The 17,500-nt window shown below is 48.7% G+C and overlaps 1 protein-coding gene across 6 annotated transcripts in view; it reads right to left on the reverse strand.

Moving 5' to 3' along the window:
• The window catches only part of abr (ABR activator of RhoGEF and GTPase), a 233,895-nt gene that overhangs the window by 125,136 nt on the left and 91,259 nt on the right, over window positions 1–17,500 (reverse strand). For all 6 annotated transcript variants that reach the window (XM_029700420.1, XM_029700422.1, XM_029700424.1 and 3 more), the window contains one exon: window positions 8,467–8,645. In XM_029700420.1, coding sequence (XP_029556280.1) covers window positions 8,467–8,645 — 179 coding nt within the window. The remainder of the gene's footprint in view (window positions 1–8,466; window positions 8,646–17,500) is intronic.

Consider the following 17,500-nt stretch of genomic DNA (forward strand, 5'->3'; position numbering starts at 1 on the left):
CCCCTGATCACAGTAAACACAGATCCATTTCATAGCAGCCACGTACAAACAGCTCGTTGAATATAGAATTATTTCTCATCCATCTACGCGCTCTCCTCCTCTCACCTTTTCCCTTCGCTTGTGGACTTCAGTGCACAACACATCAGCTGTCTGTGACCAGGCGAAAAACCTTTCCAAGCCAAACCTTCATACCATGACCGCTAACCGCTACACACAGCCTCCATCGTTGTCACGTCAGTCAACATAGCTACCTGAACAAACACATTAGTAAAGCCGCTACAATCATGCAGTTCAGTGTCCAGTCAGCAGCAAGCAGTTACACCAGTGGGTCCCGGTGGCAATGCATTTAAATTGAGTTGGAAGAGCTCCCTCCTCTGAGGAGCCTCCACTGGTGAACTGTCTCTCTCACCATTACCCATAGGACTCAAGGGTCAACTGCACGACCAAACACACAAACTAGGAAAACACGCAAAAGAATCCTCCCTCTCGGATAAGTAGTCTCATGTGTCTTAGTGCTTCCACACTCACCATGGTTGACATATAGCTGCTATAAACAGGTGTAACAGCCTGTATAAGAACAAACAGACAAACAAATGATCGACTATATGGAAATCCTAACCTTTCATACCATCTGACAACTGTTGCAGAGGCTTTCTACTGAGAATGTGAGGCAGAACTGTGTGTGTGTGTGTGTGTGTGTGTGTGTGTGTGTGTGTGTGGGTGTGTGTGTGTGTGTGGAAGTGGCTGTCTGGAGGATAACAAAGGGCAGACAAAGCGGGAGGTGGATGAATTATTAACAGGAGCAGATCCTTCCCATGATGCCAGCAGGCTGAGCAGAGCCTGATAAGACGAGGGCAGGAAGGAGGGTTAAGGAGTGGACACTGTACAGTGACCTCTCCATATTAACCCCAATCACCTCACAGATCCCACTTTCCAAAACCAATGGCATCACAGTGACGGGACATGGGCGGTTCCACTGTCAAGGGCAGGATGTCTTACTGGCTAGTAGTGACCATCCAACATTACACAGACAACCATCAGTACTTGTCTTTACTGTCTCCCTCCTACCAGGTCCTACCAGGTCTCTGTTGTAACAGATTATCTCAATGAGACTAACCTGGAAGTAAAGCAGAACAAAACCCTGTTGCCGCATTAGCCCTGGCTGACATTACAACAGGTTGCCCAACACACTGCTGAAGGAAACAGAAGACATGGACATCCTGTCCAGGAAATGCTGTGCTGTTTCAGCTGGCCATGCTTTACTAAATGGATGTAATGAAACAGATACAGACAGAACATACAGTAGTAGTGTGGTAACGGCAGGATTTACAGCAGTTTACAGCGCTGAGGCGGTTTGACAGGTTGGCTATTAATTAGGGTTTTTATTCTGCAGACAGACAGCAGATGTGACAACACACAGACAGAGAGACAGTCAGTAGACTTCTGAAATTCCCAGGCCCCGTGTGAAGTTGTGGTGTAATGGAGAGTTTCCCACATTACAGGTACACATGTCACAGCTGGTTGAGAGAAGACAGGGGAAACACAGAGGGCTACTTATGTCAGTGTTGTATTGTGTTCCCAGCCAGTCTTAAAGCTTTGACTCAGTCACTGGAGCTAACGCAGCTGAGGATGCCTTAATCAGTCCACCTCAACCTGTAGGAACACACACACACACACACACGTCAGCATGACGGACGTCACCGTTTCATTCTGACAGCATTAACTTCCTCTCGCTCGTTCTCCCCAGCTCCCTCCTCCTCTCCCCAGCTCGCTCCTCCTCTCCCCAGCTCGCTCCTCCTCCTCTGCCCAGCTCGCTCCTCCGCCCAGCTCGCTCCTCCTCCTCCGCCCAGCTCGCTCCTCCTCCTCCGCCCAGCTCGCTCCTCCTCCTCCTCTGCCCAGCTCGCTCCTCCTCCTCCTCTGCCCAGCTCGCTCCTCCTCCTCCTCTGCCCAGCTCGCTCCTCCTCCTCCTCTGCCCAGCTCGCTCCTCCTCCTCCTCCTCTGCCCAGCTCTCTCCTCCTCCTCCTCTGCCCAGCTCTCTCCTCCTCTGCCCAGCTCTCTCCTCCTCTGCCCAGCTCTCTCCTCCTCTGCCCAGCTCTCTCCTCCTCTGCCCAGCTCTCTCCTCCTCTGCCCAGCTCTCTCCTCCTCTGCCCAGCTCTCTCCTCCTCTGCCCAGCTCTCTCCTCCTCTGCCCAGCTCTCTCCTCCTCTGCCCAGCTCTCTCCTCCTCTGCCCAGCTCTCTCCTCCTCTGCCCAGCTCTCTCCTCCTCTGCCCAGCTCTCTCCTCTGCCCAGCTCTCTCCTCTGCCCAGCTCTCTCCTCTCTCCAGAGATAAATAGAACTTGACAGGCAGAGAGTAAATCTGGTTCAGAGAGCATGTCACCACCCATCACGTTGAGGTTTCAATAGGAGCTCTCTGGCCAACACACACACACACACACACACACACACACACACAACCCTGTCACACACACACACACACAACCCTGTCACACACACAACCCTATCTCACACACACACACACACACGAACCTGTCTCACACACAACCCTGTCTCACACACACACACAACCCTGTCACACACAACCCTGTCACACACACAACCCTGTCACACACACACCCCCCTGTCTCACATACACACCCCCCTGTCACACACACACACACACAACCCTGTCACACACACACACCCCCCGTCACACCCCCCCCCCTGTCACACACACACACAACCCTGTCTCACACACAACCCTATCTCACACACACACACGAACCTGTCTCACACACAACCCTGTCTCACACACACACACAACCCTGTCACACACACAACCCTGTCACACACACAACCCTGTCTCACACACACACCCCCCTGTCACACACACACACACAACCCTGTCACACACACACACCCCCCGTCACACCCCCCCCCCTGTCACACACACACACCCCCCCCCCGTCACACACACCCCCCCCCCCTGTCACACACACACACACACAACCCTGTCACACACACAACCCTCTCACACACACACACACACACGAACCTGTCTCACACACAACCCTGTCTCACACACACACACACACAACCCTGTCACACACACAACCCTGTCTCACACACACACACAACCCTGTCTCACACACACACAACCCTGTCACACACACACCCCCACACAATCCTGTCACACACACACACCCCCCCCTGTCACACACACACACCCCCCCCCCCTGTCACACACACACACCCCCCCCCTGTCACACACACACACCCCCCCCCTGTCACACACACACACACACACACACACACCCCCCTGTCACACACACACCCCCCTGTCACACACACAACCCCGTCACACACACAACCCCCTGTCACACACACAACCCCCTGTCACACACACAACCCCCTGTCACACACACAACCCCCTGTCACACACACAACCCCCTGTCACACACACAACCCCCTGTCACACACACAACCCCCTGTCACACACACACACAACCCTGTCACACACACAACCCTGTCACACACACAACCCTGTCACACACACACACACACACACAGCAGAGGTATACATACACCGTGCCAGGCCGTCATTGTAAATAAGAATTTGCTCTTAACATTGTGAAAAGACACCAATAATACTTTTCACTGTTATTTTTAGCCAGGCACACAGTACAGACCAAGCCTGTCTGAGTGAGCAAGCAGTGGTGCGTTGGCAGTTTCTTCCCCGTCAAATCCTGTTTCCCTTCCTGTAGAGGGGCAGAGGTAGGCTGAGGACAAATCTGCTATGGCAGATTTAGCCAAAACCCTATGTTGTTACTTTTGGCCAAACCCCTATGTGGTCAAGCCCTATCTGGTCAAAAGTAGTACACTATATAGGGGATAGGATGCCATTGTGGACTCACCCTGAACTGCCTGTGGACAGGAGTTAACAGCATGTCTCCTGGTATTAGTGGACTCTCCACGTCCATGTCTCCACACTCAAACACATCCTCATCTTCCAGCACTTTGTCTAAGTAACACAACACCTCCTCTTCCTCCATGGTCCTCCTCACAGGGCCTAATCCCTCTCTTTCTCACTCTTTTGTTCTCTCCCTTCCTTCTTCAGGCGTCCCTGGGCCTGCCCAGGCACCGCAGGCCTTCCTCCAGTGCAGCAAGCCAGTCTAGTCCTTCCTTCCTTCTGGGCCCACAACCCTCCTCAGCCCTGCTTGAAATACTCAACCTTCTGCTGTTCTCGCTCTCTTCCCCTCTGTCTTTTTATTTCCTTCTTGTTTCTTATCTTTCTGTTGAGAGCCAGAGAGTCTTTAGCCGGAGCTCCACCTCATTCAGCTGTTCCTGGTGTTGTGTGCAGCACACACACACACACACACACACCTCGTAACACATACAGACATGAGCAGGGCGATAGCCCCGCCTACCTGCACCCCTCCCTCTCAGTCTTCGTGGCGGTGTCACTGTTCTGCCTCTTCTTCCTCACAGGGTATACACTCCTCTCTCTCTGCCTCTGCCTCTGCCTCTGCCTCTGCCTCTGCCACTCAATTCAATTTCAATTTCATTTACGGGGCTTTATTGGCATGGGAAACATGTTTACACTGCCAAAGCAAGGGAAATAGATAAGTGAAATAAACAATAAAACATAAACACAACCGTCCGTGATTGGGAGTCCGTAGGGCGGTGCACAACTGGCCCAGCGTTGTCCAGGTTTGGCCGGGGTAGGACGCCATTGTTAATAAGAATTTGTTCTTAACTGACCTGCCTAGTTAAATGGCTAAATAAAACATGATAAAAAAACAAATCCTAATATTGTGGCAACAGGTCTCTCTCCCTCCCTCTCAATTCATTTCAATTTAATGGCTTTATTTGCATGGGAAACATATGTTAACGTTGCCAAAGCAAGTGAAGTAGATAATAAACTAAAGTGAAATAAACAATACAAATGAACAGTAAACATTACACTCAGAAGTTCCAAAAGAATAAAGACATTTCAAATGTCATATTATGTCTATATACAGTGTTGTAACGATGTGCAAATAGTGGAAGTACAAAAGGGAAAATAAACATAAATATGGGTTGTATTTATAATGGTGTTTGTTCTTAACTGGTTGCCCTTTTCTTGTGGCAACAGGTCACAAATCTTGCTGCTGTGATGACACACTGTGGTATTTCACCCAGTAGATATGGGAGTTTATCAAAATGGGGTTTGTGTTCATTCTTTGTGGATCTGTGTAATCTGAGGGAAATATGTGTCTCTAATATGGTCATACATTTGGCAGGCGGTTAGGAAGTGCAGCTCAGTTTCCACCTCATTTTGTGGGCAGTGTTGCACATAGCCTGTCTTCTCTTGAGAGCCAGGTCTGCCTACGGCGGCCTTTCTCAATAGCAAGGCTATGCTCACTGAGTCTGTACATAGTCAAAGCTTTCCTTATATTTGGGTCAGTCACAGTGGTCAGGTATTCTGCCACGGTGTACTCTCTGTTTATGGACAAATAGCATTCTAGTTTGCTCAGTTTTTTTGTTAATTCTTTCCAATGCGTCACGTAATTATCTTTTCGTTTTCTCATGATATGGTTGGGTCTAATTGTGTTGTTTTCCTGGGGCTCTGTTTGTGTTTGTGAACAGAGCCCCAGGACCTCTCCCGTCTGTCTGGCTCGCTCGCCCGCTCTCCCGTCTGGCCCGCCCGCCCGCTCTCCCGTCTGGCCCGCCCGCTCGCTCTCCCGTCTGGCCCGCCCGCTCTCCCGTCTGGCTCGCCCGCCCGCCCGCTCTCCCGTCTGGCTCGCCCGCCCGCCCGCTCTCCCGTCTGGCTCGCCCGCCGCCCGCTCTCCCGTCTGGCTCGCCCGCCCGTCCGCTCTCACGTCTGGCTCGCTCTCACGTCTGGCCCGCTCTCCCGCCCGCCCGCTCTCCCGTCTGGCTCGCTCGCCCGCCCGCCCGCTCTCCCGTCTGGCTCGCCTCGCCCGCCCGCCCGCTCTCCCGTCTGGCTCGCCCGCCCGCCCGCTCGCTCTCCCGCTCTCCCGTCTGGCTCGCCCGCCCGCCCGCTCGCTCGCTCTCCCGCTCTCCCGTCTGGCTCGCCCTCCCGCCCGCTCTCTCGTCTGGCTCGCCCGCCCGCCCGCCCGCTCTCCCGTCTGGCTCGCCCGCCCGTCCGCTCTCACGTCTGGCTCGCTCTCAGGTCTGGCTCGCTCGCCCGCCCGCCCGCTCTCCCGTCTGGCTCGCCCGCCCGCCCGCTCTCCCGTCTGGCTCGCCCGCCCGCCCGCTCTCCCGTCTGGCTCGCCCGCCCTCCCGTCTGGCTCGCCCGCCCTCCCGTCTGGCTCGCCCGCCCGCTCCCTCTCCCGCCCGCTCTCCCGTCTGGCTCGCCCGCCCGCTCCCTCTCCCCGCCCGCTCTCCCGTCTGGCTCGCCCGCCCGCTCCCTCTCCCGCCCGCTCTCCCGTCTGGCTCGCCCGCCCGACCGCTCTCCCGTCTGGCTCGCCCGCCCAATGTACCTCTTCTCTGAAATGAGTGAACTCTGTTCTAGGTGCTTTCCAGATGTAGTTTCCTGAATAGATACAGGTTTCTGCACAACCACAGAGTAGAATGACATAATGGCTTTGTGACCAAAGAAACATCACCACATACAAAGCATACAGTACAAGACAAATGAAAATGCATGGACAACAACAGTTTTCCCCTAAAATACCCATGCTCCCTGTGAGGTCCAGCACAAATGTGTGTCAGGCCTGTGGAGAGGACCTCCCTCTGTTCAGTAGCAATACACACAGTCCTCCCTTAAGGCTCCTTGGAGAGGGCCTCAAATAGTGTGCATGAAAATATCTAGTCAAAGTACTATATTACCCTGTTAGACATAGATGACCTGACACACCCACAGCAAAATACAACTATGGTCAAATCACACACTTCTACAGGTTCTGTTAGGTGTTGTATTTACAATTTCAGAAGCTCAAACTTTCAACCTGCATTTCACAAGAGATAAGCATTTATAGCTTTTTAAGTTCTGCAAATATGTAACATGCAAATAATGGAACCACATGGCTTGTTTTCACCTCTATTAACCATGCCTCAAGTGTAGAGCCACATTACATTCTATATCAAATTAATTGAGGATATTACATGAATAAGGAAACTGGATGTGAAACTCAAATACACCAGCAACCAGTCTTCCTCACCCTTCAAAATATGGAAATGGCTTCCTGCAAGTCATGGAAAAAGGTTTCGATGTGGGTTTGAGTGTTTCCCCTTTCCTCAGAGCTCTGCAAGCCAACCAGTCAGTGGTCAACATGCTGATCATCCGACCAATGGGAGATAGGGATGGTGGTTGATGGAAGGAGAACCTTAAAGCTTCTCTTTTGGTTTTTTGACGCAGTCAAACAGGTACTATGTATTCAGATCAGATGATAAATGACCTAGCTTTGGCAGCTAGAAGTTAGTAACTAGTGCGAGTCGGCTTGGTTGCTGCGGTCTTTCTACCAATTGAATTCAAAGGGCTTTATTGGCATGGGAAATATATGTTTACATTGCCAAAGCAAGTGAAATAGGTAAACAAAAGTGAAATAAACAAATAAAAAGTGAGCAGTATCACCTCGCGCCACTCCAATAGTGTGTGATGCAGGAACAACCCGAATTGCAGAAGCAGGCATTCCCGCCTGCCAAAGACCTGCCTTCGCCGTCGTTAACACAACTGCGGGAAAACAGTGCCCAACAGGCTGGGGCAAAGCACACATAATGATGTAGGAGAGAGATGATTGCTGGCTACTCTGTTGGAACAACTGACACTGTTGTCTGAATAAAAGCAGGTCTCCTTGTTCACACTACAGTGGGGAGTAACACTAAAAACCACACTCCAAGCATCAGCTATTTTCCATAACCTTTGGCATCCATTTGACCTTTCAGTCAGCCAGTGGCCTGTGTGGAAGATAAGGGTCAGGACTGGGTCAGCTCTGTCCTTGCAGAGAGGGTCTGTGTGTGAAGATAATGACGCACGCGCACGCACGCACGCACGCACGCACGCACGCACGCACTCTCACACACTCTCACACACACACACACACACACACACACACACACACACACGTATGGTACCCCTTGGCCCCTACTCATTGAGAGAGTTTATGGTATTCCATACTGCTGGGTTAGTGTATAACCATCCAGACAGTCATTACCATTTAGCAAGCTAAAGCTAAGCTATTTCTTGTCCCTTTGTCATACAGGTTACATACTAAACTGATAGCAAAGCTACCATATTATATGGGGTTGCTTCTGTGCTGAGTTCTGACATGTGACAGAGGCTGTGCATGAATGCAGCACCTGTAGTGTTACCATGAAGATAGAACTCTAGTGGTTAATTACTGCTAATTACACAGGCCTGAAGAGATCCGCCTGCAGGAAGTAGTCACAATGTTAGGAATAGGAAGTGCTGAGAGGAAAAGCACTGGATCTGTGAGGAGTCTCTGGAAACCTCTACAATACGGTCCTGTCCTCCAGTGTGTGACTCACCCTGGGCAGCAGGCCCTCTGGGGGGACGGGGGAGATGGCCTCTCCATCGGGGCCACGGGCACACAGGCTCGGGGACATGGTGGGGGACTCATCTATGAAGGGCATGGTCTCTGAACCGTCCTGACTCTTACGATCCTCTGCTGTGTCACCGTCATACCCGTCTGTGTTATTGTTGAAGTCTGGAGGAGAGATAGAGACAGAGGTTAGTATTAGGGATGCACGATATAGCGGTGAACATATCGTTATCGGCCCGATGTCTAGTTTAAAAGCTACCGTGCATACCTATACAACGTTGGTACATGATATAATGACGCCACGTAAAATGTTGTGCTACACATGTAACACAGCATTCCTAACCTAGCCCACAATGTCTGCTGTGTGGATCAAGCAGTCATTTGAAAGAGTAAGAACATTTCAGCGAGACAACTCAAAAGGTGAAATCCATTAATGCCTAGATAATGGAATTCATTGCCCTTCACACACAACTGTTCTCTGTCGTGGGTGATGTTGGCTTTCACCGACTGGTCGAGCACCGGTACACACTACCAAGTGCTCTATTTTTCAGATGTTGCCCTACTGGAGTTACACAGTAATAGCGTCACTGCTATTAGCTTCACGACATACATACTATGGAACGCCGTGTGGGTCTTTGCATGTCAAAAAAGATACAGTAGCACTGTCAAAGCTATACATAAAAGTCTGCAAACAAGCAAACACTGGCTACGAACGATGTGTTTACAATACTGCGTTGGTAATAAAGCATAATTTGTTTGCCTGCAACTTCTGGGGTAGCTAGCTTTAGCTTGGTACCTAGTTAGCACCAATACAACCAGCCTGAAAACAATGACCAGTAGAAACTGCAGTCATTTTCATTATTCTTAGCAATGATTTAGGAATCCTTGTGAGTAAGTATTAGCTAGGTTGCCACTTGTTGCTCTCCTATTGAAATTGAACTTCAGTTCATGAAAATAAATAGCTAGCCAGCTACTTAACCCTGTTGCCCAAAGCTAATGTTATAAGCAGCCAGCTAGCTTCATCTGGCTAGTGAGGCTCAACCAGATCGGGTTATGTGTTGTGAAAATAGCCACCATATGGATTAGGCACAATAGTGGAATTTGCGGTTTGCCTTCAAAATAACAGTATGTCATTGACAGTGATGCAAATGAATACAAATAGTAGAATTATGGCATACTTTTATTTTGAAGGCTAACCGCAAAGTCCACTATTGTGGCTAGTGTCACATAGATGGGTCCGACCACCATTAATCAAAGAACTGCCTTATAAATGAGGGTTATTTTAGATGACACCTAGCTACATAGTTACCTAGCTAACTATAGCTACTGAAACAGATTGTGTCGTTTTGCTATGTTTTTGGGGAAGAACATTGTTTGCATCCATGAGCTAGAAAGCTTTTTTTATGACCAGCACTGTAGGTACGCGAGACAACTTTACCAGCATCATAGCATACGTATCAATGAATCGTTGTGACATATGAAATACGAGTGATAGTGTAATCAATGTGTAATAACTACGTAAAAAATGTATGAACGTGTTAAATTATTATTTGACGTGCAGTCATATTCAGGTCCTGATTGGTCAAATAGTGTTATTTGTATTTTCAAGTATTGTGGTGGCAGCATCATGTTATGGGTATGCTTGTCACCAGCAGGGACTGGGGAGTTTGTCAAGATCAAAAGAAATAGGAAATGCATCGCCGAGTTTGTCCCCACAGTGAAGGTTCGCTGCTTCCCCAATCAAAAGCCCTGTATTTAGACTGAGGTTGGCACTAAACTGAAGAACTGGGCTACCGCACAAAGGGCTATCCCAGCCAACCCCGAGGCTACGGCTGAGGACACAAACAAGTACAAGAAGTCCCTCTACAACCTCCACAGAGTCATCAAACAAGCATTATGACAATATAAGAACAAGGTGGAATCCTATTACACAGGCTCCGACGCAGGTGGCAGGGGCTACTGTCCAAAAGAAGACCCAGCCGTGATCTTCCCAACGATGCCTCTCTACCAGACAAACTCAATGCATTTCATGCATGTTTTGACAAAAACAGAGCCATGCACGAGGGCCTTCGCTGACCCAGGGAACTGGGTGATCTGACTGAGGCAGACGTGAGTAAAGTTTTTAAAGCAGGCCAAAATCTGGCAGGCATATTCACGGTCAATTTCCTTGTCCCAGTCTGTAATCCCCATGTCTCAAACTGGCCACCATCCTACCTGTTCCCAAGAACTCTTAGGCTACCTGCCACAATGACTACAGCCCTGTAGCACTCATATCTGTAATCATGAAGTGCTTTGAAAGGCTGGTATGGAACAGATCAACTCCATCATCCCAGACACCCTAGGCCTAGACCCACTCCAATTTGCATATTTCCCCAACAGATCTATAGACAACGCAATCTTAATTGCACTCCACACTGGGTGAGCACCTAGATGACAGGAACACCTAATGTGAGAATGCTGTTCATTGACAACAGCTCAGCGTTCAACACCATAGCTTAGTGATGAGCTTTGAGGGCGCTAAGGACCCTGGGACTAAACACCTTCTGCAACTGGATCCTGGACTTCCTGACGGGGCGCCCCCAGGTGGTGAGGGTAGGCAACATTTCCTCCGCCATGCTGACCCTCAACACGGGGGTGTGTGCATGGCCCTAAGAGCTTCGATTTCGTTGGTCTCCAAATCACTAAGGACTTTAAATAGTACTACTGCACTGTTGGGAAAGTGCAAGCAAGAAATACATTTCACTGTACCAGTGCATGTGACAATAACAACTTGAAACATTAAAGGAGAAAAAAACAGGTAAAAAGTTGAGGAAAACCTGCCTCAGTCTTCTGACAACCTAACCCTGGAATAGAGTTAGATTTTTTAGCGGGACAACTACACACATTTGAATTCTAAAGACACACCAGAATGGCTTTCCAAGAGGTGTTGAATGTTCCTGAGTGGTCCAGAGACAAGGTTAGAATATTATTGAATATATTCAAACTGTCAGTGACGCCACTCTGGAATATGCTTTTGATATGCCTGTAGCGTGTATCATGTTCAACAAGATACAGAAATACTGGCCTAAACAAAAAAATATAGATTTTCAATATTCATGGAAATATTTGTTCAATATTAAAAAGTTAATGTTACAAAAATGTTATTGAAATTACTACTCATATTACAGAGCAAGCAGTAAAGCTTCATATGACACCAATTTTTGATTTGTAGCACCTACAAATGAAACATTAAAGGAAACTTAATAGAACCCTATGTGAGGCCAAAATATGCTTCTGATTTAAAAATTCTTTATGCTTTTAGATACAAATGTCAAATATGGCAACAATCCTTTCTCCAAAGGACTATTCTATGGATTACATTTAGTGAAAATCCCCAAACTCGTGGTCTTTTTTGGTGTGGATTTCGTGAGCAGAATGACTGTCTCCATAGACCACACAGAGCAGCAGAATGACTGTCTCCATAGACCACACAGAGCAGCAGAATGACTGTCTCCATAGACCACACAGAGCAGCAGAATGGCTGTCTCCATAGACCACACAGAGCAGCAGAATGACTGTCTCCATAGACCACACAGAGCAGCAGAATGGCTGTCTCCATAGACCACACAGAGCAGCAGAATGGCTGTCTCCATAGACCACACAGAGCAGCAGAATGGCTGTCTCCATAGACCACACAGAGCAGCAGAATGGCTGTCTCCATAGACCACACAGAGCAGCAGAATGGCTGTCTCCATAGACCACACAGAGCAGCAGAATGGCTGTCTCCATAGACCACACAGAGCAGCAGAATGGCTGTCTCCATAGACCACACAGAGCAGCAGAATGACTGTCTCCATAGACCACACAGAGCAGCAGAATGGCTGTCTCCATAGACCACACAGAGCAGCAGAATGGCTGTCTCCATAGACCACACAGAGCAGCAGAATGGCTGTCTCCATAGACCACACAGAGCAGCAGAATGGCTGTCTCCATAGACCACACAGAGCAGCAGAACGGCTGTCTCCATAGACCACACAGAGCAGCAGAACGACTGTCTCCATAGACCACACAGAGCAGCAGAATGACTGTCTCCATAGACCACACAGAGCAGCAGAATGACTGTCTCCATAGACCACACAGAGCAGCAGAATGACTGTCTCCATAGACCACACAGAGCAGCAGAATGACTGTCTCCATAGACCACACAGAGCAGCAGAATGACTGTCTCAACAGACCACACAGAGCAGCAGAATGACTGTCTCCATAGACCACAGAGCAGCAGCTTTGAGCGCATCTAGCTGCGATACCACTGACAAATGACTGCTAACTGAAAAATAAAAGGGGTATCACACAGAATCTGGAATCCCCAGTGGGATATAGGCCAAGATAGACAACAGAGCCCTAATATGAAGCAGACCCAGAGTGGCTGGGGGACCAACCCATCTGTCAATCACTGACACAGATGCTAACACACAGCCACTAGACCACCCACCTGTCACTCAACTTCCACATACACACAGGGGCTTGCCTGTGTTGCCATGCAATGCGTCAAGCCATCTGTTTTGCTGGGTGACAGGGACTTGAGAGCCAGCTGACTGGGCACAGGGCTATAGATCTACTCTAACAGCAACCATATGGCTTATTCAAACCACAAACCTTCTCTAGATGACTGGTTGTTCAGATTCACATGCAGCCCTTTTTATGCCATTGTGTAAATCTTGTTTCAGCATCAGTGATTATTTATTAAAATGTGAGACCAGTAGCCTATGTCGTCGTTACCAGTACAGGAAATCTAAATATTGGCATTGTGGTTTATGGTAGATAAAATCGGAAAAGGAATATCACATATGATGGGGGGGTGGGACGACAGTCACACAAAAACGAAACACTTTTCTGAAGGTGTTAACCTCGATGTTGTTATTATGTGACCGTTTCAGACTCCTCATCTGAATGCTTGATTTAAGAATGGATTTAGGTCACTGTGGGTGAAAGCATCTGCTAGAGCTAGACGATTGAAATACAAAATGTAGACTTGTACCCATTCAATCCAATCTCAGGAGAGTATGTATTTATTATGTGATGCATAATCCTATCGTCATGCTGCGTAGGTACAGACTCAATTCTTTATTGCATAGCCCAAACCTTCTCTTCCCTTATATTATCTGCAGAGGCACAGAGCCCTGAATGTTGTGTGAGAAATCACCATATCATCAGACAGATCTACTATAAGGAGAATGGATTTAGGCCTATAAGACGAATAGAAAGCCAAACAATCGTCTATAATAGTGAACCTAAGGTTGCAAAAACTCTGGTAACTGTCCCAAAATTCCAGTGGGAAGATTCCCAGATTAAGCTGAGAATGCCACCTCCCATCATGGTGCAACTATCCACTGTGAGGGGTTTGAGAGGGGATGAGGGCAGTGCATACTGGGGAGGGGATGAGGGCAGTGCAGACTGGGGAGGGGTTTGAGAGGGGATGAGGGCAGTGCAGACTGGGGAGGGGATGAGGGCAGTGCAGACTGGGGAGGGGATGAGGGCAGTGCAGACTGGGGAGGGGATGAGGGCAGTGCAGACTGGGGAGGGGATGAGGGCAGTGCAGACTGGGGAGGGGATGAGGGCAGTGCAGACTGGGGAGGGGATGAGGGCAGTGCAGACTGGGGAGGGGATGAGGGCAGTGCAGACTGGGGAGGGGATGAGGGCAGTGCAGACTGGGGAGGGGATGAGGGCAGTGCAGACTGGGGAGGGGTTTGAGAGGGGATGAGGGCAGTGCAGACTGGGGAGGGGTTTGAGAGGGGATGAGGGCAGTGCAGACTGGGGAGGGGTTTGAGAGGGGATGAGGGCAGTGCAGACTGGGGAGGGGTTTGAGAGGGGATGAGGGCAGTGCAGACTGGGGAGGGGTTTGAGAGGGGATGAGGGCAGTGCAGACTGGGGAGGGGTTTGAGAGGGGATGAGGGCAGTGCAGACTGGGGAGGGGTTTGAGAGGGGATGAGGGCAGTGCAGACTGGGGAGGGGTTTGAGAGGGGATGAGGGCAGTGCAGACTGGGGAGGGGTTTGAGAGGGGATGAGGGCAGTGCAGACTGGGAAGGGGTTTGAGAGGGGATGAGGGCAGTGCAGACTGGGGAGGGGTTTGAGAGGGGATGAGGGCAGTGCAGACTGGGAAGGGGTTTGAGAGGGGATGAGGGCAGTGCAGACTGGGGAGGGGTTTGAGAGGGGATGAGGGCAGTGCAGACTGGGGAGGGGTTTGAGAGGGGATGAGGGCAGTGCAGACTGGGGAGGGGTTTGAGAGGGGATGAGGGCAGTGCAGACTGGGGAGGGGTTTGAGAGGGGATGAGGGCAGTGCAGACTGGGAAGGCCCTCCGGTCTAATACAGTGAATGTAGGCCAGCAAGAGGGCCTCTGCTCTATCACTACACTGCCTGCAGCTCTCCAACACAGAAGGTTGGTGGCACCTTAATTGGGGAGGATGGGCTCGTGGTAATGGCTGGCACAGAATTCTGGAATGGTATCAATTACAGCCTCCACTGACACACACTGGCCTTTACTGTCGGTCTCCACTGCTCTCTGTTTCTAGGTTTGCTGGTCTGTTTCTGTGTTCCCGTTTTCATGTTCTTTACACGGACGTGTGTGTGTTCCTTTGTGCCTGTGCGTTTCTATCTGTGTGTACCTGTTTCTGCACGTGTTCGTCTATGTGAATATTAATGTGTGCTAATGGGTTAGTCAGTGTGAATACCTTGTGTCTGAGTGTTTTAGAGTACGTCTATGTGAATATTAGTCAGTGTGAATACCTTGTGTCTGACCGTTTTAGAGTATGTAAGTGTGGAAGTGGTCATCCTCATCTCTCCTGGTTAACTCTGTCATCCCGATTAGGAGTGTTTAACTGTGAAACCTGTGGAACTGCCTGCAGGGAAAAATGAAGCGTACAACTGTGACCAATACCCAGAAAGGCTGTGTGCAGCCTGGCACTGCTCTAGAATTCAGACAAAAAGTACACGCTCCCATAGACTAGTGTAGACCAGTGTAGGAGATAAGGACGGCCGCCGTATTTAACAATATTAGAGTTGTTAATTGTCTCGAAATCTAAAGACACAACTGAAAGTCACAAACTGACATTTTCATTTTCGTCAAAAACAACTGTATATCGAAGGAGTGCCTTTGATTTGACAGTCTGCAGATGCTCAGTTTGGCGTGAGATGACCGTTAGACCCGATCACATATTTCTACACATGAGCTTAGCTAGCCGATGTCGCCATGACATCACCTACAAGTGTGATGGGGGGTTTCTATTGGAGAAGCAGTTTCTGCCTTCATACTGTACAGTCTGACTAAACACTGTGCTGGTGCAGCACTAACTCATTTTCTGGCAAAGGCCAGAGGGGAAGACCACAGAGAGAGAGAGACTGGCCTTTATCTGTAGTGATGCAGCTCCAAAACAAGGTCTTTCAGAGAGAGCTGCAAGAAACAGAGTTTGTAGAAAGACTGAAACGTGCCAACTCTGAAACCAACACACATTGTAGAGCGTGCTAACTAATACAAACTAACTGGGTGAACTACAGTATCAGCAGCCACTTGGCTGTGGCCATTCATTCCTAAAGAACATCTCAGTCTGGAGTCATGTTATCCTAATCCATTCATTCCTAAAGAACATCTCAGTCTGGAGTCATGTTATCCTAATTCATTCATTCCTAAAGAACATCTCAGAGTCATGTTATCCTAATCCATTCATTCCTAAAGAACATCTCAGTCTGGAGTCATGTTATCCTAATTCATTCATTCCTAAAGAACATCTCAGTCTGGAGTCATGTTATCCTAATCCATTCATTCCTAAAGAACATCTCAGTCTGGAGTCATGTTATCCTAATCCATTCATTCCTAAAGAACATCTCAGTCTGGAGTCATGTTATCCTAATCCATTCATTCCTAAAGAACATCTCAGTCTGGAGTCATGTTATCCTAATCCATTCATTCCTAAAGAACATCTCAGTCTGGAGTCATGTTATCCTAATCCATTCATTCCTAAAGAACATCTCAGTCTGGAGTCATGTTATCCTAATCCATTCATTCCTAAAGAACATCTCAGTCTGGAGTCATGTTATCCTAATCCATTCATTCCTAAAGAACATCTCAGTCTGGAGTCATGTTATCCTAATCCATTCATTCCTAAAGAACATCTCAGTCTGGAGTCATGTTATCCTAATTCAGCTGCTCTAATGGTCAGAGACATGAGAGTCAAACTAACTAAGACTATGAGATCCTGGTCTTACTGATGCCTCAGTGAACACATTGTCTAACTAATGAGGTAGAATGCACGTACTGTTTTCTCAAACATTAGATCTGCTGTCTACTCCAACAGACCACTGAAGCATGCATGAGAATTGTCAAAGACTCCAGCCACCCCAGTCAAACTGTTCTCTGCTACCGCACGGCAAGCAGTACCGGACCGCCAAGTCGAGGTCCAAAAGGCTTCTTAACAGCTTCGACCCCCAAGCCAAAAGACTGCTGAACAGCTAATCAAAGGGCTACCCAGACCCCTCTTTTACACTGCTGCTACTCTTGTTTATAATCTATGCATAGCCACTTTAACTCTACTTACATGTACAGTTGGAGTCAGAAGTTTACATACACTTAGGTTGGAGTCATTAAAACTCAATTTCCAACCACTCCACACATTTCTTGTTAACAAACTATAGTTTTGGCAAGTCGGTTAGGACATCTACTTTGTGCATGACAAGTAATTTTTCCAACAATTGTTTACAGACAGACTATTTCACTTATAATTCCCTGTATCACAATGCCAGTGGGTCAGAAGTTTACATACACTAAGTTGACTGTGCCTTTAAACAGCTTGGAAAATTCCAGAAAATGATGTCATGGCTTTAGAAGCTTCTGATAGGCAAATTGATATAATTTGAGTCAATTGGAGGTGCACCTGTGGATGTATTTCAAGGCCTACCTTCAAACTCAGTCCCTCTTTGCTTGACATCATGGGAAAATCAAAAGAAATCAGCCAAGACCTCAGAAAAATAATTGTAGACCTCCACAAGT

The sequence above is a fragment of the Salmo trutta genome, chromosome 19 (assembly GCF_901001165.1).
Source record: "Salmo trutta chromosome 19, fSalTru1.1, whole genome shotgun sequence".
Taxonomy (NCBI): domain Eukaryota; kingdom Metazoa; phylum Chordata; class Actinopteri; order Salmoniformes; family Salmonidae; genus Salmo; species Salmo trutta.